The 25,510-nt window shown below is 44.2% G+C and overlaps 2 protein-coding genes across 3 annotated transcripts in view; both read left to right on the top strand.

Moving 5' to 3' along the window:
- Window positions 1-477, top strand: LOC139226210 (RNA-binding protein 3-like). Its single transcript, XM_070856838.1, has one exon. It carries the CDS (start codon window positions 1-3, stop codon window positions 475-477), a length of 477 nt encoding a protein of 158 aa, XP_070712939.1.
- Window positions 478-5,009: 4,532 nt separating this feature from the next.
- b3gntl1 (UDP-GlcNAc:betaGal beta-1,3-N-acetylglucosaminyltransferase-like 1) overlaps window positions 5,010-25,510 on the top strand; it is a 388,088-nt gene continuing 367,587 nt past the window's right edge. For both annotated transcript variants that reach the window (XM_070858174.1, XM_070858173.1), the window contains exons 1-3: window positions 5,010-5,367; window positions 11,800-11,916; window positions 19,534-19,633. In XM_070858174.1, the coding sequence (XP_070714275.1) occupies window positions 5,209-5,367; window positions 11,800-11,916; window positions 19,534-19,633 (376 nt within the window). In that variant the 5' untranslated portion in view covers window positions 5,010-5,208. The remainder of the gene's footprint in view (window positions 5,368-11,799; window positions 11,917-19,533; window positions 19,634-25,510) is intronic.

The raw sequence follows: 25,510 nt of genomic DNA, 5'->3' as shown, positions 1-25,510 counted from the left end.
ATGGGGAAGGTCCGTGGGAGCTGGGAAGACTTCATTCCTCCACAGACCGCTGTCCCCTGGGTTCCCAAAGAGCAGCGCCAACCAAGCTGGAGGAAAAAGAAGCAGTTCATCGGCAGTCTAAATTCCCATACAGATGAGCAGACTCGGGAAGAGCAGTTTTGTAAGTACAGGCCAATCGCTGAGGTGCGAGCTGGCGGGGCGCTGCAGGTGATGAATGGGAAATCCACCGATGGCCGGCAAGTCCACGCGGAGAAAAAGTCGGGCGGCGGTCGCGGCTACGGTGGTGGCGGCTACGGCGGCCGCAGGAGAGGTGGCAGTTATGGGGACAATGACAGGAGCGGAGGCTACAGTGGCGGCGGAGGCTACGGCGGCAGCCGATGTGACTCGGGAGAACGCGATTACTCGGGAGGGTACAAGAGCCAGAGCGGCAGATATGGCAGCATTTACGGAGGCCACTCTCACAGGGACTATGACTGATCGAATCCAAAGAACCACTTCTGCCAGAGTCAAGATCAAATTGTTCTTGGCCGTTTTTCTTCCTTCTTTCTTTATTCCTTCTATTCCTTCTTTAAACTCCATCCACAACTGCACAAAGAGAGCAAAACATCACGCCAGCGAGCTCAAGATGGTGGCGAGCCTCGTGGCAGCAGAGCTCTGCAGAGAAAGGCAAGCAGAACAAAGGCAAGCAGAGCAACTAAAATGGCGGCGCCCAGTGTAAGCCTCGTGGAAAACACAAGATGGCGTCTTAAAAGGGAAATGCACCCGGGAGTCCCCACAAAGAGACTTTTGTAAGACAAGAGCGACTCTAAATGAGCAATGTGATTGTAGGATGACGGATTTATGATAAGAGTTAATATTTTAATGCTGAATGGTTACTGTGTTTAAAATAATGGATATGAATTATGAAAAGAGTTAATACCACGAGGTACAAGTAAAAGGGTAATGCATCCGTGACTAACATGACTGATGGACTAATGCGATTTTCGACTTATGTGATTCATGCAATGGTTCAGCGGCTGCAGATGAGCTGCTAAGGCGACTACTTTCTGAGAACAGAGGCAACGCACTAGTGGCGATACCCTGTCTCAGTGCAGCCCATTACCTCGGACAAAAAGGGACAGTATACCGCCACCGTACCTCATCCAGAGGAGCTGGGATTAAATAACTGTTCAGTGTACCTGCAACCTTTTGACATAACATCTGTACCATATATTATATGTACCATACAAATGTACTGTCTATGTATACCTGCTTTCTGTTGGAGGTTATGCTCATGTACTTCATCACCCATGGACTGCAAACACCACATGCTTGCACCGGATCGCAAGTATAATATCCACATGGGGGGGAAGAGGGGAGTGGATGGTCATGGACTCACACTCACAAATCAACCAGGACGAACAAGGCCGAGGTTACTGGCAATGGCGTTTGGAACTGGGGGGGGAGTGAGATGTTATGTATTGTCCAGGTACATTAAATGTATAAGTACAATGGTGCGCCACAGAGGGCGCTGTGGTGGGAGACCTGAAAGTACCTGCAAGACAGAGTATAAAAGGCTGCCCACCACACCTGAGAGGCACTTTGGAGTTGCACAATAAAGGACTAAGGTCACACCAGTTACTACAACACCAGACTGTGTGGAGTCAGTGATTTGAGTGCTACATACATCACACTATCAGAGGCAGTTATACTAATCTAAATATAGTAGTAATAGGAAAAAAAAATAAGCGAGACACATAATCCATGATTGAGATCTAGGTGTCTCAGTGGACTCAAAGTTCAACATGTCCAACCAATGCAGAGCAGCAATCAACAAAGCCAATAGAATGTTGAACTACATTGCTGAAACTAGAACACAAGTCAGAGGAAGTTGTGACCAAATTGGTTAATCCTCTGGTCAAACCACACCTTGAGCACTGTGTTCAGTTCTGGTCACCAAGAGACAAGGGAGCTATTCAAGCAATGAAGTGAGTGCAGAGATCCTTATTGTTCGGGGTCTAAGTTATGAGGAAAGACAAAAGAGACTTATGTCTGAAACATAGGCATCTGTGAGGTGATCTTATAGAAGTGTATAAGGTAGTTAATGGAATGGATAAGATAAATCTGTAATATTGCCTTAGATTAAATTGTGAAAGGTAAATTTAGAACGGATATCAGGACATTTTCCTTCACACAAAGAGGTATCAATACATGGAATAGACATCCAGGAGACAGAAGTCCTGGAATTGTTAAAGAATCAATTGGATACTGGAATGGGGGAGGGGACTTTTGGATCTTTTTTGACAGATAAATTAAGATGGACCAAATGGCTTACCTCATCCATAATTATGTTGTAGCCTTGTAATAACGGGACCAAACATATGTGTGTTTAAAAATACGAGTTTTTGGTTTTATTTCTGGATTTTTGCAAAGGGAACAAAATACACATTTACCAAGATGGTTAACCACAATCTTGATCATTATTACAGAGCAATCCAATGTACCGCTGCAGAGATGCTTGTGCGGTGCAGTGTGCTGTGATGTGATTGGATAGACTAATCACTAAACCAAAATACCATCCTTAGCTAAAGAACCTTGCGTTTCAAAGGCCCAAATGGGCATCTAGCCATATCAAATCATCAGATCAAGGTCAGAATTGTTAACAATTTTCTGTCACAGAGGATTGTCTCTTGAAGACCAATGTCCATCACTTTGTTGGGTGATTTTTCAGGTAGGTTCTAGCTTGGTGGTATTTTGAGAATCAGTAAGCTCAGGTAATGAAATATTCTGTTTTGCATAGTAAACTCAAGGGGCTGGATTTTTGGTTGTCTATAGCCTCAGTTAGTGGCCAGAGGGGTGTTAATGGGAGCATTTAACGCCCCGACTGAAAATTCATTAGAGGCTCACCGGGTGACGCAAACCAGTTGTGCCTGGCTGCTGACGATCGCTCCAATCATAACGTATTCCTGGTACAACATCCACGCTTGCATCCCGGTCTGAAAATAGTTGCAGCCGCCTCATTTGCGGCCGCCAAGAACAACATCTGAAAAAACAGTCGGTACAGGCTTGCAGAGTCGTTAACTGGTGGCTACTTAAAAGGATGAGGAAGCACTTCCCTCGGAGGTCACAGCCAATGCAACGTTTACACACAGCACGGTGGTGAGCCTCCGAGTTTGCAGCGGCAGACAGAAGTAAGAGTTCAGCTTGAAAAAAAGTGATTTTGAAAACTTTTACTATGCCGTGCCTTTAAGACTCGGCTTTTCCCGGGATCTGATTCGGAGTTTGGCGCATGCGCAATGACTCGGTTAAATTTAGCGCTGGAATTTTCGTTAATTGTCCCCCCAGCGCTGGTGTGCAATGGCTGATTTAGTGTCCCTGTCACCTCTTCAACCGATTCTGACGAATTTTTGGGCAGAGGGCGCAAACTTTTTCAAGGCGTTAAAATTACCACTCCACCTGGGTTACCGCCCCAAATGAGGCACAACTGAATTTATCCCCCCAAGGACTCCTAAAAAGGATAGTTTACCTTAGCACTGTCATAATTATTCAAGTTCTGTAATTTAAATATGTTTATTTTATGAGCTCTTCAAAAAGCATTCTGCAACTAAGTAGGAAATCAAATCTTTTATTTGCAACTGTGGAGAATGTGGAAAGTCCCAGGATATTTAACCTTTGATAAAATGGGATGTGGATCTTCAACTTGCCTTCAATTTGCGGGTGGTGTGGGGCGGTAGAAGTGATATTCAGAACTGAAGTGCAAAATCCAGGAGTATCCACACAGGATTCACCACAGGGTCTGCAGAAGTTCAAGAAGGTGGCTCAAAACCTTCTCAGGGATAATTAGGGATGGGCAATAAATGCTGGCCTTGCCAGCAATGCCCAAACCCAAGCATTAATTTAAATAATGAATCAGAGTCCCCATCTGCAGCAAGTACTGGTGTTCTGTGCTGCTGTTTATTACAGCTAAAATTAGTCAAATTAAGATTTGGCTTAGCATAGAAACATAGAAACATAGAAAATAGGTGCAGGAGTAGGCCATTCAGCCCTTCTAGCCTGCACCACCATTCAATGAGTTCATGGCTGAACATGCAACTTCAGTACCCCCTTCCTGCTTTCTCGCCATACCCCTTGATCCCCCGAGTAGTAATGACTTCATCTAATTCCCTTTTGAATATATTCAGTGAATTAGCCTCAACTACTTTCTGTGGTAGAGAATTCCACAGGTTCACCACTCTCTGGGTGAAGAAGTTTCTCCTCATCTTGGTCCTAAATGGCTTACCCCTTATCCTTAGACTGTGACCCCTGGTTCTGGACTTCCCCAACATTGGGAACATTCTTCCTGCATCTAACCTGTCTAAACCCATCAGAATTTTAAACGTTTCCATGAGGTCCCCTCTCATTCTTCTGAACTCCAGTGAATACAAGCCCAGTATAACCTTAGCATATATGATGCTTCTTCTGCATACATCCCTGCAGCTTTACAAAAAAATATATAAATGAAAGCACCCTATTCTGGTCGCAATGCCTAAGCAAACAAGCAATTCTTATGCTATTTTTAATATTTATATAAAATGCCCCTAACTGCACCTTTATGGAAAGGGAGGGTTTTGTGTAGTTAGTAGCCAGAACTCCACTCAGCGATTGTTTATTTGATTTCACAGTAACATCCCCAGAAATTAATTGGGTTTTGAGGCCCTTTGCTGGAGCAAAGCCGTAAAATGATCATGAAATAACCAGTGGAACTGTTTCAGTGCTGATTGATCAACTTTAAATTTTCCAGATTTTTTTTTGCCTGTATTAAAAACATGCATGTTGTCGGTGAAGCAATTAACAAAAGCCAGCCAGTCTTGCCACGAACCGAGGCGGGGAGGCAGTGCAGGCGCTTGGTTGGGATGATTTGCAGCTTTATCGACCAATCAGTTGTCTCCGATTCCAAAACGTTGCAAAGTTTGGAGTTTGCACCAATCACCATGGAGAGGAGGCGGGACTTACAGCAGCAACCGACACGCGCGATACTTCCGGATACTTTGTGTTCCAGCAGGTTAATTTCACCTGGCCCGGGTACAGCGCAAGTTGCATGCAGCTATTTATTTATCTCTCAATGATATACATTGTTGCATGCAGGTTGTGACTGGGGAACAGTTCCTGCTGTGCATGTTTAGGTCAGATCTAGTTTCGGTAGGCCCCGTGTGTTTTTTTTAAAACGAAGATCCTACAAAGCTTATTTTAATGTCAATAATTGGTGTGTCAGATCGTAACAAGTCCACAAAAATCGAAGACGAAGACTCTGCTGATTCCAATCCAACAAAGTGCAGATGCGTTTCACCATCAGAAAGCAGTGACCAGCGCAGATTAGATTGTGAGAGGGAAGATTACATAAGCGATGTGGTATGTTTAGCAGCTGCAATGAATTACACATTTTCATACATAGATCGCGTATAAGTTGTTTGATTGCAACACATATGCTTGTGATGAACACAAGTGATTCCAGAACTGCACTGTCCACATTTCAGGGATGGTCAGTGGAGTATTCGTCCAGTACGCTTCCCCTCATCCCTCTTTATTGTTGCCACCAATTTTTAAAAATATATTCGTTCCAGGGATGTGGGCATCTCTGGCAAGGCCAGCATTTATTGCCCATACCTAATTGCCCTCGAGAAGGTGGTGGTGAGCCGCCACCTTGAACCGCTGCAGTCCGTGTGGTGAAGGTGCTCCTACAGTGCTAATAGGGAGGGAGTTGCTGATTTTTGTCACATGCCAAAACGTTAAGTTTCATTGGTTAAGGAGCGGTAAGGTAGTTTTCACAGTAATTGACTTCAGTGACTTGGAGGTAGCATAATGCAATATTCATAGAGTGATGGGAAAGGGCCCCAGCTACACTTTCCCACCGCTGAATTCTGAATACCAGCTGTAAAAGAAAGACATGCATTTCCATAGCGCCCTTCATGACCGCCGGACATCCTGAAGTACTTTAGAAACCGTGAAGTATTTTTGAAGTGTAGTCACTATTGTAAAGTAGGAAAGGCGGCAGCCAATTTGGGCACAGCAAGATCCCACAAACAGCAATGGCCAGATAATTTGTTTTGATGATGGTTGAGAGATAAATATTGGCCAGGACACCAGGGAGAACTTGTGCTCGTCTTCAAAATAGTGCTGCGGGTCCGAAAGATGGCACCTCCGACAATGCAGCACCCCCTCAGTTCTGCACTGGAGTGTCAGCCTAGATTTTGCGCACAGGTTCCTGGAGTGGAACTTGATCCCACAACCTTTTGACTCCGAGGAGAGAGTGCTACCCATATTAGCCATGGTTGATAAAAGCTGTGCTGTCAGTGCTGGTGTTGGGTGGAGGCAGAGTGTATCCTCATCGAGAATAGCGGGGCGAGGAGTCGAGGATTCCGTGGGCTACTCTGGTACACCTCTGTGATTTACATATTTTGTTTTATATAAGAAAATATTCTTGGGAGAGTTACAGAGTAACATTGACAGAGGGCTGAAAGCAGTTGGCATGTGTGGCTGCCCCTGTTAATTACCCCTTGTGGCACAAAGAGTGGAATGGTAGAAACCAGGCCCAACATACCTGGATCAGTGCCTGTTGCCTCAGATGTTATTTTTAAAGTCTGCTTGAGAGTTGGGTGAAAAAGGTTGCCAGATTTCATTTATTTTTGTAATTTTAAAGTGATTTTTGTCCAAGGGTGTAGTGAACCAAATAAAGCCTGTGGAGGCGAAATTGCCCCTTTTTATAGCCCCGTTAGCGCTTGGGCGAGGGGGTGATTGTGCCTCCCGGGAAATTGCCCCGGAGGTTTTGGGGGGGAGGCGATGTCCCGGTAGCACCACTCCCCACGATTACTACCCTGGGCTGGCGCACGCCCAGTGGTGACGTCATCACCGCGTGCGCCGACACCTCAGCGGCCCACATTGACCCCTTTGCGCGGGACGTGAAGCTGGCGGACATCCGCCGTCGGTAAGGGGAGGTCTTTTGCGCCGCGGGCCACCATTTTTATTTGTCGCCCGACTCTTGTGTCAGCCTGAGGACAGTGGCCCTCACAACGACCGGCCCGCCATCATGCAGCCCGGCACTCCATTCTAGGTGTCGGGCTGCTGGCCTAGTCCATCGCCTCCCTCGTAGCCTGGTGGTGGACACCAAAGGGCCTGCAGAGCGCGCAGCGGCCCTTCATTTTAATTGAAGGGGAGGGACGTTGTATAACGTTAGCGCTATGTGGAGCATCTGTGTAGTGCTGCGCCCCGGGAGCACAGGCAGCGATGCCGTTACACACTGAATGGAAACCACAAATTATATTTGCAGATACAAATTTATGTATGGCTTAGATTTTCCCTATTATAACCTTGATTTGTTAGTTCCTGGTAATTTGGAATTGATGCCACTGAAAAGTCGAGAACAAACCTGCGGCTGTTTATGCTTGTCTATTAGATGTCCAGAAAATCCTTCAAGTTCTTGGGTTCCGTTAGTCACCCTTCAGAGGTTAAACTGATGCTTTTGTCCCACAAAGTTTCCTTCATAAGTTCAACAGTGAATATTGAAGAGAAGTTGACAAATGGAAAGAGATGCTTGCGTTGCTTTCAGTAGTCGAGGTCTGGCTCACCACTGTATCCTGTAAGATAGCAATTGAGTGACTCATCACTTTGTGTTAGTGACTCTGTGTGCATAAAGCTGAGACTGATTAACAGCTGTAATATCTAACCTACAGAGATGAATGTGGCAAAGTGTGAAATAATGCAAAAATAACCTTTGCTATGAAATGAGTCAGTTCCAGTGTCATGAACTTCAAAACACATTTTAACAATTACTGTGCTGAAAAAAATGAAACTTTTGCAACAAATAACTTGGTGTAGCACTTAATTTGAAATCTATCTATCCTTACAATGTTGCGTGATTATCATATGCAAGTTGTAAATGTGAAACGGACATGAGTAATTTGGCTACTTAAGATCCCACCTTGGGTACTAAGGTCTAATGCTATTCAAATGCGATTCAACATGATTTGGGAACCCCTGCCTGGGGACTATGCAGCTTCTTCTCCTAGAATACATAAAAAGATTGAGTTTAGATGGTATCACATTTGTTTCTGATGTTCTCCCTTACTCGTCTCTTGAGGGCATTGAAGCCTTGCAGGCATGTGATTCCATTAGTGTAGTGGCGACTCTCTGGTATTTTGCCAACTGGCCATTCTTCATGTGTGAGCCTTGAATAGTGAGTTATTTGACCGCAGAGAAGTACCAGAGCTGAGCCAAATCTTGTTCTCACTCAACATCCACACATGCACTTTCTACAGGGGTCACTGAATCCTATTTCATATGGCAGCTTGAAAAGTAACATTAAATGTTGACGATCAAGTTTGTCATCCACTTTATGGGCTCTGGTGATATGGAGGGAATAAAACATATTCGTCCAGGGAATAGATCTTACTTAACAACAAGCAAGAATAGGAACCCTACCCAATTTTCCCCTCTGTAACTCAAGGGCACTGAGCTCCATTGTAGCACGCCCACCACCGCTTTAGCCAACAATAATAATTAACTCAAGACTGACCTGCGATTGAGTCTGGGACCTTCCTGGCTTGTGTGAGCACATCAGCAAGCAGCACATGAACCCTTTCATTAAGGCACTGATTGAATATTGGCTTTCAAAGCTATGAGGTATTTTTGTTTTAATCCTAATCTAAACCAGACACTATTGCAAATGGACTTTCTTTTCTGTGTTCCAACTCTCATTCTCACAAGTTATTTTCTTTTCTCTTTCGATCTTTATGCTCCAATCATTCATTGCCATCAACAGATGTGTGGAATTAGGTCTTTTGCTGCTCCGTCACCAAAAGGAAATAGCAAATTATAGAATGGTTACAGCACAGAATGAGGCCATTCAGCCCGTTGAGCCCGTGCCAGCTCTCTGCAAGAGCACTTCAGCTAGTCCCATTCCCCCGCCCTTTCCCCGTAGCCCTGCAAATTGCCCTGCAAATTTTTTTCCTTCAGGTACTTATCCGATTCTCTTCTGAAAGCCACATTTGAGTCTGCCTCCACCACCCTTTCAGGCAGTGCATTCCTGATCCTAAAAGTTTTTCCTCATGTCGCCTTTTGTTCTTTTGCCAACCACCTTAAATCTGTGTCCTCTGGTACTCAACCCTTCTGCCAATGGGAACAGTTTGTCTTTATTTACTCTGTCTAGAGGATTTCGAACACCTCTATCAAATCTCCTCTCAACCATCTCTGCTCTAAGGAGAACAACCCCAGCTTCTGCAGTCTAGCCATGTGACTGAAGTCCCTCATCCCTGGAATCATTCTCATAAATCTTTTCTGCACCCTCTTTAAGGCCCTTCACATCCTTTCTAAAGTGCGGTGCCCAGAATTGGACACAGTACTCCAGTTGAGGCCGAACCAGTGTTTTATAAATGTTCACCATTATAAAATGACCAAATTCGAGACTTCTGCCACTGGCATTTACTAGGAGATGCATAGAAATGGTCCACAATGACTTCTCAGTAATTAGTTCCTATTTCCAGAGAGAGAGAGAGAAAGTCGAGTCTCCACTCTGCACCTGTATCCGCATCCAACTAAGCATTCAGTTTCTAATATAAACTATTTACAAAAGAAATTAAGAAAAAGTGGCAGAAAAATAATTTAGTTCGGGCTTTCTTTCTTAAATGACTTCTCAGAAATTCTATCGCCCATAACTCTATACTTTGGCAGACAGGTGTCCATATTAAACTGAAGTGCACGTATCTCTCGGTTTGCAACCTGGATATACATGTATTTCGGTTAAGTATCCACCTACACAACTAGATGGGAATGTAAGTTGTGAGGAGGATGCAAAGAAGCATCAAGGGGATATAGACAGGCTAAGTGAGTGGGCAAGAACATGGCAAATGGAATATACTGTGGAGAAATGTGAAGTTATCCACTTTGGTAGGAAAAATAGAAAAGCAGAGTATTTTTTTAAATGGTGAAAGATTGGAAATGTTGGTGTTCAGAGGGACCTGGGTGTCTTTGTACATGAATCACTGAAAGTTAACATGCAGGTACAACAAGCAATTAAGAAAGCAAATGATATGTTGGCCTTTATTACAAGAGGATTTGAATATAGAAGTAAAGACGTCTTACTGCAATTATATAGGGCCCTGGTGAAACCACACCTGGAGTATTGTGTACAGTTTTGATCACTTTACCTAAGGAAGGATATACTTACCATAGAGGGAGCACAACAAAGGTTCACCAGACTGATTCCTGGGATGGGGGGGGGGATTGTCTTATGATGAGCGATTGAGTAGACTAGGCCTATATGCCCTAGAGTTTACAAGAATGAGAGATGATCGCATTGAAACACATAAAATTCTTACCGGGTTTGACACAGTAGATGCAGGGAGGATGTTTCCCCTGGCTGGGGGGTCTAGAAACAGGGGTCACAGCCTCAGAATAAGGGGTCGGCCATTTAGAACTGAGATGAGGAGAAATTTCTTCACTCAGAGGGTGGTGAATCTTTGGAATTTTCTACCCCAGTGGGCTGTGGAGGCTCAGTTATTGAGTATATTCAAGATAGATTTTTGGATATTAAGGGAATCAAGGGATATGGGGATAGTGCAGGAAAGTGGAGTTCAGGTGGAAGATCAGCCATGATCGTATTGAATGGCGGAGCAGGCCCGAGGGATCAAATGGCCTGCCCCTGTTCCTATTTCTTATGTTCTTAAGCAGTAATTTCTATTGATTTATCGTAGTTCAATGTCATCACTAAACCAACCAGTAACTCTGTGCTTACTGACTGTGCATACAAGCAGGATATCATCAGCTAGATTTTGTTAATAGGAACAAAATGACAGCCAAGTGAATTTCCCAGTAGTTCAAAGTAGGTGCTACCTATACTAATGTAGATTGCTACATGAGTCGTTGCTTAGCCTTAATGCATTCAACACTAACTGAATGTTGTGGTCTGACAGCTTAAGAAGGGTGTTGCGTCCACTTTGGGTGACATGATCTCCGTATCAAAAGATCGTTGAATCACATAGTAAACTGGAGGTATATATTTCTTTTACAGATTTAATAATCACCTCATTTTTTATTTGTTATAAAATCTGCAAAGATTATTTTAAAGAAAATTCAGCATTGCTAACGTGACTATGTTTTAGTTGTAGCAAATCCATCCTACAGTTTCCAGTTGTAATATTGTTGGAACTTCTTAGTGCTCATATTCTATGCAGCTTTATAGATAGCTGGATATTTAACTAAAATACTTGCGTATCCAAAAAGAAAGATTACAGTTATATAGCGCCTTTCACGACTAGCGGATGTCTCAAAGCAATTTACAGCCAATTAAGTACTTTTGGAGTGTAGTTTCTGTTGTAATCCAGGCTACAAACCAGGAGATACCTGTACTTCAGTTTAATATAGACACCTATCTGCCAAAGTATAGAGTTATGGGCTATAGAATTTCTGAGAAGGCCTTTGTAACGTGAAAAGGCTACAGTCAATCTAAATTGCTTGTAACAGTCATTGTAGAGGGTCTGTGAAAGAGGATTTTACCACAACCGGAACGTTCCGAAATTGTTCTAACGAGAGGGCCAAGATGTTGAGTAAGAAACAATTGCATTTAATTCTGGGACAAGAGATATGCAAGGATATTATAAGACGATGGAGTTGAGATCAATCAAAAAAAGAGGGCAGATTTGTTGGACTAAATGGCATTTTTCCTGTTTTCGGTCTTATGTAAGGTTATTTTGGACAGTTATTAAGGCCTGTCTAGTCACTAAAATGTGCACTGCTTCATCAATGTGATGCCATGTATTTATTCCTTTCTTTCTTTCCTTTGACTTGCAGTCTATTATTCTGCCAGTTCACAATGCAGCGAAGTGGTTGGATGAATGCCTGCAGTCCGTTTCGGAGCAGGATTTCGAGGGATCCATGCAGTTATCCATTTTCAATGACGCCAGCAAGGTTGTACGACTTATTTACTTTAAGCTTTCTCACTAAAACATTGACTGAGTCCCTTATGTAGCAGGAACGTTTGCCTTTTGAGTACAGGATATATTAAACACATGAACAAACTAAACCCTTTGCTCTGTGGCTGTTAGTAAATGTATTGGCCAGTGTGGAACTGAGTTATACAGACCAGAAGGTTCCAGGCTCAATCGTTGGTCTCCACTCAGTTGGCTGGGCTCAGGTAGTAGGGTTGCTACAATTAGCCTTAGTGTCACTGGCTAGGGAGAGAAAAAATCAGCCAGTGTCCCTTGTCCTGAACATAAGGAGGAGATGAGGCTCGGCTGCAATGCTTTCCAAGGTCAAAGAGCTTATCAACATTTCGCATGTTGATTCCCATACAACTATTTTAAAGTTGAAACATTAATACAAGTGCCCCCTTATTAAATGGGGGCACTAAAGCCGACACAATAAACAAATTAAACTTTTGACAGTAAACTAATTCAAATTAAAATTTGGTTGCCGGGGGTGATGATGCACTCCAGTTCCCCCGGCGCCCACCTCTTACGGAAGGCCGCGAGAGTACCGGTGGACACCGCGTGCTCCATCTCCAGGGACACCTTGGCTCGGATGTAACCGTGGAAGAGAGGCAGGCAGTCGGACTGAACTACCCCCTCGACCATCCGTGCCTGGACCAGTTGATGGCCACCTTGGCCATGCCCAGGAGCAGTCCTACGAGGAGGCCTTCCAACCTGCCCGCTCTCCTCCGCACAGGGTGTTGATTCCCATACAAGGATTAGCTACTTGGGCCAGGTGCTGGAGGATGGTCAATGCCTGTGAATCTGAACCTCAGCAAGACTCAAATAAGGAGGACTGAAATTGGGGCGGGGTGATGGTGGAATTACAAATTGGGCCTGAATTTGCGGTCGGAGACTTCCCGCGGGGAAATGCCTCCGATCCACAAATAAAATCCGCGCCTACCTGGTGCCTCGGGATCCATGAAGCCTCGGCGTGTAGACAGCGTAAAGGTCCACGTATCCCAGGGGTGCAGGCGGTTCACAAGCGCCTCGGGATCACATGGGTCGGCCCAACCAATGAAAGAAGAGCAATCCCCATTCATGCTTACGGGGATTCTGTACGTACGTGATAAGCATGAATGAGGATCAGATAAAAAAGACATTTACATACCAAATACATTTTTTTTTAATTACATATTTAAATTAATTAAAATAGCATATAATTAAATATTTAAAACAAATTACATTTTTTGAAAAATAAATTCAAATGTTTTAAAGGGGCCAAAAATGACCGTGACTTATTTTATAGGTATATAAATGTTTAAATATTTTAAAAACTATATTTCTATATTAATTTAAACTCTTACATGAGTAAAAGCACACCTTATATCTTACACTTTACCAGGCGTAAGAATGTCACGGGGCATTCGCTGGGTAGTAGTTGGGCAACTAGCCCAACTCTCCGCCCGCAAATGCCCTTTTCCCCAGAATGCCTACAATCTGTTAAGAAGATTCTTGACAGATCATAACTTCCGGGTTTTTGTGCTCGAAAGCGCAGACCTTGCGTGGCCCTTACAGGTGAGTATGCACCCATGGGCCCCAAAAAATACAGACTATTAAAAAAATTGTGAAAGGATCTAAATAATTAAAATGTTACAACATGAGCTAAAAATTAGCTTGAAAGCATCATTTTACATTTCATTACTTGGGTTATAATTATGGAAGGCATTTTAATAAGTCCTGTGTTTTTATGGGAAGTAACTTTGATCTGTCTATTGGCAATTTTCTTTTCCATATTGAAACTCATGTCGATGAGATTCGAGTTCAAATAGATCATTTTTTTCAATAAGTTATCACATAGCTAGTTTAAATTTCCATTACTGTAACTAAATATTAGACCACAAATCAACGTGAGCAGTACATGGCTTTATGCAAAATACTAGCCTGAGGGACACGTTCCTGCTTTCAGTTCCTTTCTTTTAGCCTGGTGATTTGAAACAATATATTTATGGTAATATCTACAATGGCAATAAGTCATAAAAGTTTAAACTCTGCTTTTAGAGTTTGAAGGAGGTAGTTATAGGGACACAAGGTGGGAAGATTGGTGGGGTGGGGGGGAGAGCAGGATGGGGGTGGTGGGGGAGAGATAGGGGGCCTCAGCTCATCTACTGCTGAAACCTTCACCCATGCCTTTGTTACCTCTAGCCTTGACATTCTACCCTATGTAAACTTGAGGTCATCCAAAACTCGGCTGCCCGTGTCCAAACTCGCACCAAGTCCTGTTCATCCATCACCCCTGCGCTTGCTGACCTATATTGGCTCCAGGTTAAGCAATGTCTCGATTTTAAAATTCTCATCTTGTTTTCAAATCCCTCCATGGCCTCCCCTCCCTAACTCTCTCATCTCCTCCAACCCCACAACTGCCACCTGCCCCCCCCCCCTGCCCCCCGCCCCTCGAGATATCTGCGCTCCTCTAATTCTGGCCTCTTGAGCAACCCTGATTAGAATTGCTCAACCATTGATGGCCGTGCCTTCAGCTGCTAAGGCATTAAGCTCTGGAATTTCCTCCGTAAACCTCTCTGCCTCTCTACCTCTCTTTCCTCCTTTTAAGATGCTCATTAAAACCTACCTCTTTGACCCTGCCCTAATTTCTCCTTATGTGGCTTGGTGTCAAATGTTGTTTAAAACTGCTCCTGCAAAGCACTTTGTGACATTTTATTATGTTAAAGGTGCTATATAAATAAAAGTTGTTGTAGTAAGTAATCCCACAAATAAATTACCCAAGTAAAAAACTGTTTATTGATGAACATGTAGCCACTGGTTTTCATCCCAACACCTGTGGTATACAAAATATAATTAAACGTCTATTACATGTCATCATCATCATAGACAGTCCCTCGGAATCAAGGAAGACTTGCTTCCACTCTTAACATGAGTTCTTAGGCGGCTGTACAGACCAATATGAGAACCACAGTCCCTGTCACAAGTGGGACAGTTATTCGTTGAGGGAAGGGGTGGGTGGGACAGGTTTGCCGTACGCTCATTCCGCTGCCTGCACTTGATTTCTGCATGCTCTCGGCGACAAGACTCGAGGTGCTCAGGGCCCTCCCGGATGCACTTCCTCCACTTAGGGCGGTCTTTGGCCAGGGACTCCCAGGTGTCAGCGGGGATGTTGCACTTTATCAGGGAGGCTTTGAGGGTGTCCTTGTAATGTTTCCGCTGCCCACCTTTGGCTCGTTTGCCGTGAAGGAGTTCCGAGTAGAGCGCTTGCTTTGGGAGTCTCGTGTCTGGCATGCGAACTATGTGGTCTGCCAAGTGAAGCTGATCAAGTGTGATCAGTGCTTCAATGCTGGGGATATTGGCCTGGTCGAGGACGCTAACGCTGGTGCGTCTGTCCTCCCAGGGGATTTGTAGGATCTTGCGGAGACATCGTATCGTTGGTGGTATTTCTCCAGCGACTTGAGGTGTCTACTGTACATGGTCCATGTCTCTGAGCCAGACAGGAGGGCGGGTATTACTACAGCCCTGTAGACCATGAGCTTGGTGGCAGTTTTGAGGGCCTGGTCTTCAAACACTCTTTTCCTCAGGCGACCGAAGGCTGCACTGGCGCACTGGAAACAGTGTTGGATCTTGTCGTCAATGCCTGCTCTTGTTGATAGGAGGCTCCTGAGATATGGGAAGTGGTCCACGTTGTCCAGGGCTGCACCGTGGATCTTGGTGACTGGGGGGGCAGTGCTGTGCGGTGAGGACAGGCTGGTGGAGGATCTTTGTCTTACGGATGTTTAGATGTAGATTTGTATTCTACCACAATATTCCCGGTCAGAACATTGTAGTTTGAATTACAGTTAACCCAGATGAAAAGTAGGGTTAATAAACAAACTTTCAGGCCCATCAAGCCTATCCCATCCCATCCAGACATGGTGCAGCCATGTGATATGTATGGTACTTGCATATTGTTAACTGAACACTAGATGACACCCTGATGGGAGTAGCACATTGTAGCAATTACACTCCAAGGTCTCTCTTGGATCGCTTTTGTTATTCTTTGACGGGAAATATTCCAGAGGATCTGAAAATAAAAGCAGTTAGTTATTTCCCCACCAATTTGAATGTTTATTTGGGCATAATACCACCTGCCTCATTAACCCACCCCAACCACATAGTCCCCTGGGAGCGGAAAAAGAAAAAAACCTGCAGGCAATTCAGGGAAAACTCCGGGGAATGCTTCTGAGACTGTCTAAGGAAATCAAGTAAAGCTCCAGCAGGCTGTGGTTTCCTGTAACATCTCACAGTTGCAAACTAACTTCCAAATTGACCTTTTTAACTGGAAATCCCCATTTCTCTCAGGAACATGTAAAGTTCTCTTTTAAAGGACAGTTGTGAATCTATACCCACTTGGGTACTCTGTTCCAGAGACTGATAACTTTCTATGACAAGAAATACTTCCTGGTATTGAACCTAACTTTTTTACCTGCATATGTTATATCCATGCCCCTCAGTCCAACCATTCTTATCCACTTCAAATAATCTGTCCAATCCCTCAATCCTATTTGCTCTACACCTTTGTTTCCCATACCTCGGGAGCCTCTTATCAACAAGATCAGACATTGATGACGAGATTCAACACCGCCTTCAGTGCGCCAGTGCAGCCTTCAGCCACCTGAAGAAAAGAGTGTTTGAAGACCAGGCCCTCAAAACTGCCACCAAGCTCTTGGTCTACAGGGCTGTAATAATACCCGCCCTCCTGTATGGCTCAGAGACATGGACCATGTACAGTAGACACCTCAAGTCACTGGAGAAATATCACCAACGATGCCTCCGCACGATCCTACAAATCCCCTGGGAGGACAGACGCACCAACATTAGCATCCTCGACCAGGCCAACATCCCCAGCATTGAAGCACTGATCACACTTGATCAGCTCCGCTGGGCAGGCCATATAGTTCACATGCCAGACATGAGACTCCCAAAGCAAGCGCTCTACTCGGAACTCCTTCACGACAAACGAGCCAAAGGTGGACAGAGGAAACGTTACAGGGACACCCTCAAAGCCTCCCTGAAAAAGTGCAACATCCCCACTGACACCTGGGAGTCCTAGCCAAAGACCGCCCTAAGTGGAGGAAGTGCATCCGGGAAGGCGGCGAGCACATCGCGTCTCATCGCCGAAAGCATGCAGAAACCAAGCGCAGGCAGCGGAACGAGTGTGCGGCAAACCACTTCCACCCACCCTTTCCCTCAACGATTATCCCACCTGTGACAGGGACTGTGGTTTTCGTATTAGACTGTTCAGCCACCTAAGGACTCATTTTTAAGAGTCGAAGCAAGTCTTCCTCGATTCCGACGGACTGCCTATGATATTTCTCCAAAGTAAATTGTCCTAACTCTTGGCTCCTGTTCTCATAACTGAGAGCTCTAAGGCTTGGTATCCTTTTGTTAATCCTCCCCTGGACCTACTCTAGAGCCTCTACAGCTTTCACTATGAGCACTTACTTTGAAATGCAGATGTACCAAAGTCTATAATGCTCTTTGTTTGATGCTCGATAACCCTAACCATGCAACCGAAAACCATTTGTGCTCATCTACCTTCATGGACAGTTTTCTCCAGTTATCTTCCAGCCTGCTAGATAAGTGTATTCAGCAACTGGATGGTTCCTCTTAGAGAGAAAACCAATCCTTCTCGCCCTTTCTAGCTGATGGCTTCCCTGGAGAAGTCTGCTGCTCAGATCATTTATCCTTGCTTGAAAATGGGAAGGCTGAAGGAGATGAAAAGGATAAAATGGAAATACTCATGATCGAAAAATAAATTGGACTGGGGTCAGGTGGGCTGGGGCTACAATGCCAGAGTGTTAACATTTCAACTAGAAATGTTATGATCAAATCCTAGTTGTCGGTGATCTTTGCACTCTGGCTTTCCCTGGCTGAGATTGCCAGAGTTGGCCCAGTCATCTGGGAGCGCACATGAAAATGTCTGAAGCAGGGATCGCCTTTCAGCTTCAACTAGGCTTTCTTTCCACGCGATGAACCAAGGATTAGCATTGGCTGTCGAGAGGTGTCTGACAGCAGCACTGTCTGAGCCGAGTAATGCAGCATAGTTAACTGGGGGAGTTGGAGGAAGAAGCAGGAACAAAATGGAGAGGGGATTTGTGGATACGAAACAATTTGAACCAATAAGTTTCCAATTATTTTCATCAATTCACATTTGAGTTAGGACTCTGAGATTGTATCTGTAGTGTTTGTGTCAATTAAAAGCTGCAGATGTCACTATTTCAATTTGCAGCTAAACTCCACCATGAGGACGATGTCAGGGACACTTAAGTCCATTTCAACTGAGTGACTCCCGGTGCTGTCCCACATCGTCCCACCAGCCACTCGTTGCGACTCCACCGTGCTCCATGAGTTGGAAAAAATCATGAGCACCATCGACCTTTCCATTCACAATGACTTGAAAAACCCACCATGAAAGCACTTAAAATCTGGGAAACAGTAGCCAATATCCACGCAGCTGGTGTCGACACACTATACAGATGGAGGGAACCGTGGGTCACATGCAACATAAAGAACCAACACCTCATCAGTGACCCAACAGCAGAGGTCTCTGGCTTCGACCTCCCGCGAAGACAGTAGACAGCGCCCAACCCAATCCGCACCGGGCACGGACGATGAGGGATGAGCCAAAGTGTGACTGTGGCCACGAGTCCCAGACCATGGAACACATCACTTCAACCTGCCCACTTCAACTCATTCCTCCACTCGGCATCTCAGGAGGCCATCGAATGGATAACCAAACTAGACATCCCATAATAAGCTTCTCCCGTCACATGAAACAACAACAAGTGTTCCTGTGATTACTGGCTGCTTGCTTCTCGTAGATAGTCATGGTGTTGAGCTCCACACTTGCCCATCAGAACTTGATGTCCATATCTTCTCCTCTCTTAGGCAGTGCCCCGGAGTCAAGGATGACTTGCTTCCACACTAAAATGAGTTCTAAGTTAACTAATGAGACCGATGCGGGATCTACAGTCCCTGTCACAGGTGGGGCAGATGGTGGTTGGAGGGACGGGTGGGTGGGGTGTTTGGTATGTCGCATGCTACTTCCGTTGTTTGTGTTTGGCTTCCGTCTGCTCCCGGTGAAAAGACTCAAAGACTTTGGCGCCTTCTCGGATGCTTCTCCTCCACTTTGAGCGGTCTTGGGCCAGGAAATGTCCATATAGAGCGCCAGGCAATGGCAGGTCACCTTCAGAGGGCAGGTCATTTCTAGGCAGTGTTTCCAAACAGCTTGTCACTAACTGCATGGTGGTGTAAGAATATACGTTTCAACCGTTTACTCCAGATAACAATTCTAAATTCCAACATGATTCTGATCCAGTGAAAAGCTTCCAATGTAGTGTTGCCCATTAAGCTGAATTCCTGATCCAAACCTAACATTTAGCACATCCCTCTCTGCTTTGCTTTTATTCAATGACTAACTTAAATGGGTTTGGATACAAATGTTTGTAGAACAAATATTCTCGCATAAAATTTATAGAATGGTCAGGCGAGAAGGCATATCGTACTTGTGCCTTGCAAAAGGTTTTCTTTAGTGGTGCTTTTACCGAGCTGCTTTATTTATTTGTTGTAGGATGACTCATTGAATATTATTGGAAAATGGAGAACTAAGCTTGAAGATAGAGGTGTATTTGTTGTGATTGGTGGACATGAGTCTTCACACCCAAAAGGAGGTATGTTATAGTTCGTCAAGTCGATAGTTTCATTGTACAATGGTAGAGCAGAAAATAAGTACTTGCATTTACATAACACATGTATTTCTATAGTGCCTTTGATGTAACCACATCTGGAGTTAGAGAGGGAAAATGGATGCTGCATCAAGGAGGGAAAGATTAGGAGGCTGATCGAAAACTTGATTGAACATACGGGTTTTAAGAGGAGAGAAAAGTGGAGAGATAAACCAGTTTAGCATAGATTTTTTAAAAAAGGTATAACCATCTGAAACAAAAGCAAAATACTGTGGATGCTGGAATCTGAAATAAAAACAGAAAATGCTGGAAATCTCAGTGGGTCAGGCAGCATCTGTGGAGAGAAACAGAGTTAACCGTTCAGGTAGATGACCCTTCGCCAGTTCTGACAAAGGGTCATTGACCTGAAACATTAACTCTGTTTCTCTCCACAGATGCTGCCTGACCTGCTGAGATTTCCAGCATTTTCTGTTTTTATAACAGTCTGAAGGTTCTGCTATCAAAGGGAGGCATGCACAAAAGGACCGAGGGTTGTGGAAGGGCATATAAGGCTGGAGAAGGTTTCAGTGATAGCATGAGTCAAGGCCATGACGGGTTTAAAGAAATTTAGGGAGCCAATGTAGGGCAATGAGGACGTGGGTGCTGGATGATCAGGACTTAGTGCAGACAGGATACGAGTGACTGCATTTTGGATAAGCTGGAGTTTGTGGAAGGATGGGAGATGAGCAAGGAAGTCATTCGAGTAATTAAGTCAAGAGGTGACGAAAACGTGGATAAGTGTATCAACAGTGGAGGGGTTAAAGTTGAGCCAGAGGTGAACGTGGATAGGATGTGGGGTTTGCAGCTCTGCTCTGCATTCTAGTTCAGCCTGAGGGAGTGCCGGGAAGGAAGATGGGATCAGTGGTGGAAAAAGGGTTGGAAAATCTGGCTGGCTGCCTTATGAGTGCACGCTCCTTCCTGCTCGATCATTCCTGTATCCACTGTGTTCAGGTGATTCAGAAGTCCTTGGTGCAGTGCCCTGATTCTGAACGGCTATAGCTCATGTTGTTACAGTATGGATTGCAGCACAGAAATCCAGATATTTCTGTTCCCAACGGCAACACATCATACAAATAGATATGTAGAAGAGAAGACTGAGGGGTGCCCTGATGGAGGTCTTTAAGATTATGAAATGGGACTGACTAGATTGCTCTATAGAGAGCTGGCATGGGCTCGATGGGCCAAATGGCCTCCTGTGCCATAATGACTATGACTCTATGAAGGGGTTTGATGTAGAGAAGCTGTTTCCACTTGTTGAGGTGGACCAAAACTAGGGGCCATAAATATATGATAGTCACTAATAAATCCAATAGGGAATTCAGGGGGAACTTCGTTACCCAGAGAGTGGTTAGAATGTGGAATTCGTTACCACAACCAGTAGTTGAGGCGACTAGCATAGATGCATTTAAGGGAAAGCTAGATAAGCACCTGAGAGAGAAAGTAATAGAAGGTTATACCGATAGAATAGATGAAAAGGGGTGGAGCAGGCTCATGTGTATCATAAACATTGGATGAATGGCCTGTTTCTGGGCTGTACTTCTATGTAATGTAGGGATCAATCTGAAGAAGAAGAAAAAATGCATTCACATAGACGTACAATTCGATTCAAATTAGCAAGATAAACATACAGCAGAAATAATGGAAGACTTCTGCAATTCACTAGTTTTAAGTTAAGTTGGTGCACTGTACTGTTCTCTGCAATAGGAATGTTTCACAGTGTGTGCAGTTCCAATATACTAGTTTTCTACATTCTAAGATTTTCCAGGAAATATTTCTTGCACATTCGAAATGGTTTCTGTGTCATTGGAAAAAGCCTTTCCGTAGTTAAGATGACATATCTCTGGCAATTTTTATCTGATAGTCGTTGTATGGCTGGTTTCAGGTCCCTGTTCTGTCTATGGTGGGACCTAAGCAAAGTCTCCTCAGAAACTGTTGGGCACAAAAATGTCACACTTTATACCATAACAGTCATAAAGCAATAATTAAACTATTTCTCGGCTTTTATGATGAATGATATTCTGCACTTTTCATTTTATTTTTAATTTGAATACAGGTAGGCCTTTGGAACTTTTTCAAATGCTTTGCAAACATGCTCCCTCAAGCGATAAACATAGCCCTTTATAATGGTGCATGTCATGGATATTATGTCATGATCTGCTGAAATGTCAGAATAAAAATGTTATTTATTCTTTTTTTCAACGTGGCCCAATGAATTGCGCATCATAAAATTATAAATCAGTCCTCCCACCCAAAGCTCAATGGGAACAAGAGGCACATGGAAAGGCACTGCCAATGCATCAATAAATCCTTATCTCAGGATATATTCCCAGTGCTGCCTACCACGACAGCACAGGCCTGAAGCAAATCTTGAAAAAACCATATTCAAATTAGGAATGTGCAATAAACTGCAGCTGTATAAGCTGGCCAATCTTCAGGATAGTCAATTAAAATATGTTACCTGTTTAGGAGAATGCCCTTGCCTCAGCTCATTGCTGCTGAAGACCTCATCCATGCCTTTGTTACCTTTGGACTTGACTATTCCAATGCACTCGTGGCTGGCCTCCCACATTCTACCCTACATAAACTAAAGGTGATCTAAAACCCGGCTGCCCGTGTCCGAATTCGCACCAAGTCCCGTTCACCCATCTCCCCTGTGCTTGCTAACCATTGGCTCCCAGTAAAGCAATGCCTTGATTTCAAAATTCTCATCTTGTTTTCAAATCCCCCCATGGCCTCGCCCCTCACTATCTCTGTAATCTCCTCCAGCCCCACAACGCCCCAAGATGCCTGCGCTCCTCTAATTCTGCCCTCTTGAGCATCCCTGATTATAATCACACAACCATTGGTGGCCGTGCCGTCTGTTGCCTCGGCCCTAAGCTCTGGAATTCCCTGCCTAAACCTCTCCACCTCTCTAGTTCTCTTTCCTCCTTCAAGACGCTCCTTAAAACCTACCTCTTTAACCAAGCTTTTGGTCACCTGCCTAATTTTTCCTTGTGTGGCTCGATGTCAAATTTTTTGTCTCATAATACTCCTGTGAAGCACCTTGGGATGTTTCACTACATTAAAGGTGCTATATAAATACAAGTTGGTGTTGTTGTTGGTATTGTTTAGTGTATAGCTATGTTAGTGGATGACAGAAATATGTTTGGGATTGTAAATCCAAACTCTCAGAAAGCATTTGATAGGATCCTCTCCAGGTAGAGATGGGAGGGGGTAGATTCTCCAGTAAATATGAAAGTTCACCAAATCCAGAGTAAAGGGGCAAATTTGATAGAAAATAGTTTTGGCAACAGAAGAACGTGAGTAATCCTGGATGACATTGCTTCAAGCTGGGCACCTATGTGAGAGGAATCCCATATGGGTTCACCACTCTTTATGTATGCTTGTAAATTATCTTGACAACAGAATGTCAGTGTTTGCTGATGATACAAAATTATGAGGGGGATAGGAAAGTATCCCAAGAATTGAGGCAGCAGACAATGGGATTAACAGACCAAGCACCTGGGAAGTTGAGTGAGATGTAGAATTCACTACTAATAGTTGCATTAAAGGTACATTTCCATCCAGTTATTAATAAGTAACTATGAGTTACTTGGTCAGAGATGTAACTATGTAGGTGAAAGGCATAGGCGTAGTCATTGGCCAATCATTGGAAATGTCTTTGCAACGTAAGGCAGTGATTGACAAGGCACATTAGGGTGTATAGCTGGATGTGTAGAATGTAAACTGAAAGAAGCAATGCTGATTCCTTTTATTAAAAACAAATGTTGTTGGAGTATTCTATCCAATACTGTGTGTATAATTGCCTCCATGTGTAATAAAGAAAAACTATTTTTCTGAAAACTGTCTCTATAAAGCACAGAGAAGCAAATCTACTCCGTCACCAACATACCTTGAAAAAGACAAGAGGCATTGGGGAAAATATCACAGGATGACTAGAGAGCTCAGGTGTCATGGTGACACTAACATATAGTTGGCTCCTGCAATGGAATCACGTGTCTTGAGCAGAAGTGGTTGTGTACCATGTGATACCAGGATTTGCTTCTTTGCAGGTTAAAGGGCAGTACCCGAGCTTTGGACCAGAACAGTTTTGGCTTTCAAAATATTCTCACATTTTCTTTCCTATGTAGGAACTGCTATGTTTTTAACATTAAGCACTAAAAAACAGAATAAAAGAGACAAACTCAACCCTAAAAAATGCTATTAATATAGTTCTGAAGTAAATCCGTTTTGTCTGGATTTTGTCTTTGATTTGGTGCTGAAAGGGTAATGTGGGAACCATGATGGTGTTTATTTAACTTGACACCTTCCTGTTTCAATTGGGCAGCAAAAACAATGATTAATACTGGCATCACTGTAGAACATTTGGACTGGTAGCCATGGGGAAATGGACTTCTTGAAAAGACTGAGGGGAAATGGGTCTGCTGGCACAAACATTGATTGTCTGTCCAGCATAGTTGGACCAAATTCTCTGGTTACACCAACACACGCTGCATTGTGGGAACCTCTTCACTTATTAACACAGTTTCCATGGGAACCCAACACTGTTTGGTCTCAAGCTCAAGTATTGAAATCACAAGACTTTATGGAACCTTATGTGCAATAGCCTTGTGTCATTTAATGGGGGGAGGGGGTGAATTTGAAATAGGTTTGAGGCAACATTTGGCTTAATTTTTTTAATAGTGTAAAGTACTTCTCATTCAATAGAGTTTGCTGGATATGTGTCCGAGGCAGTGGATCTGTTTTTAGTGATTAATCAGGCTCCCTTTTCATGCATTCAGCGTGCTGGTAAAGGCCTAACTCTGATTCCTTTATCAAATGCTAATGGTTCCATTTATATATGCACTGCCGGGTTAGTCATGGATCATAGATCATAAAATCGTACAGCACAGAAGGAGGCCATTCGGCCCATTGTACCGGTGCCGGCTCTATGAAAGAGCGATCCAATCAGTCCCACTCCCCGGCCCTTTCCCCATCGCCCTGCAAATGTTTTCCCTTCAGGTATTTATCCAATTGCCTTTTGAAAGTTACTATTGACTCTGTTTCCACCGCCCTTTCAGGCAGTGCATTCCCGATCACAACAACACGTGCATTAAAAAAATTCTCAACGCCCCTCTAGTTATTTGCCAATTACCTTAAATATGCGACTTCTGGTTACCAACCATGATGTAATTAAATGGCAGAACATGCTGGAGGGGCAGAATGGCCTGCTCCTGTTCCCAAGTTCCTAACCTGCTCCCCTTCTCTCCTAAAGGTGCGGATACCCCTGGCAGGCGGGCCCCATGGGTACGGGCCACTCTCTGTTGCATCGCCCACATGCACGTGCTGCATGGGTGAGGCAGGACTGAGTGCCAGGACAATCTGTCCAAGGGCAACTATGGCCACACCTGATCCTGTCTGAACACATGCACTGTCTGACGGAAGTCACTGGGCAGCTGTTGGGAGCGGGAACCTTGGCTGAGTTCTCTCCCCACATTAGCCCAGGGACACTGAGGTTAATGATCACACTCCCTGCACCGCACCACTGCCCAAGCCGAGATCAGCGAACCCATTACAGACCGGGGGTCACAGTCTAAGGATAAGGGGTAAGCCATTTAGGACCGAGATGAAGAGAAACTTCTTCACTCAGAGAATTGTGAACCTGTGGAATTCTCTACCACAGAAAGTTGTTGAGGCCAGTTCGTTAGATATATTCAAAAGAGAGTTAGATGTGGCCCTTACGGCTAAAGGGATCAAGGGGTATGGAGAGAAAGCAGGAATGGGGTACCGAAGTTGCATGATCAGCCATGATTTTATTGAATGGTGGTGTAGGCTCGAAGGGCC

The sequence above is a fragment of the Pristiophorus japonicus genome, chromosome 16 (assembly GCF_044704955.1).
Source record: "Pristiophorus japonicus isolate sPriJap1 chromosome 16, sPriJap1.hap1, whole genome shotgun sequence".
Taxonomy (NCBI): Eukaryota; Metazoa; Chordata; class Chondrichthyes; family Pristiophoridae; genus Pristiophorus; species Pristiophorus japonicus.
Note: the sequence above shows the minus strand (reverse complement) of the source record. Positions and strands in the feature narration are given on the sequence as shown.

Excerpts from the sequence above, each read along its gene's own strand:
- LOC139226210 (XM_070856838.1), top strand. The coding sequence starts at position 1 with ATGGGGAAGGTCCGTGGGAGCTGGGAAGACTTCATTCCTCCACAGACC.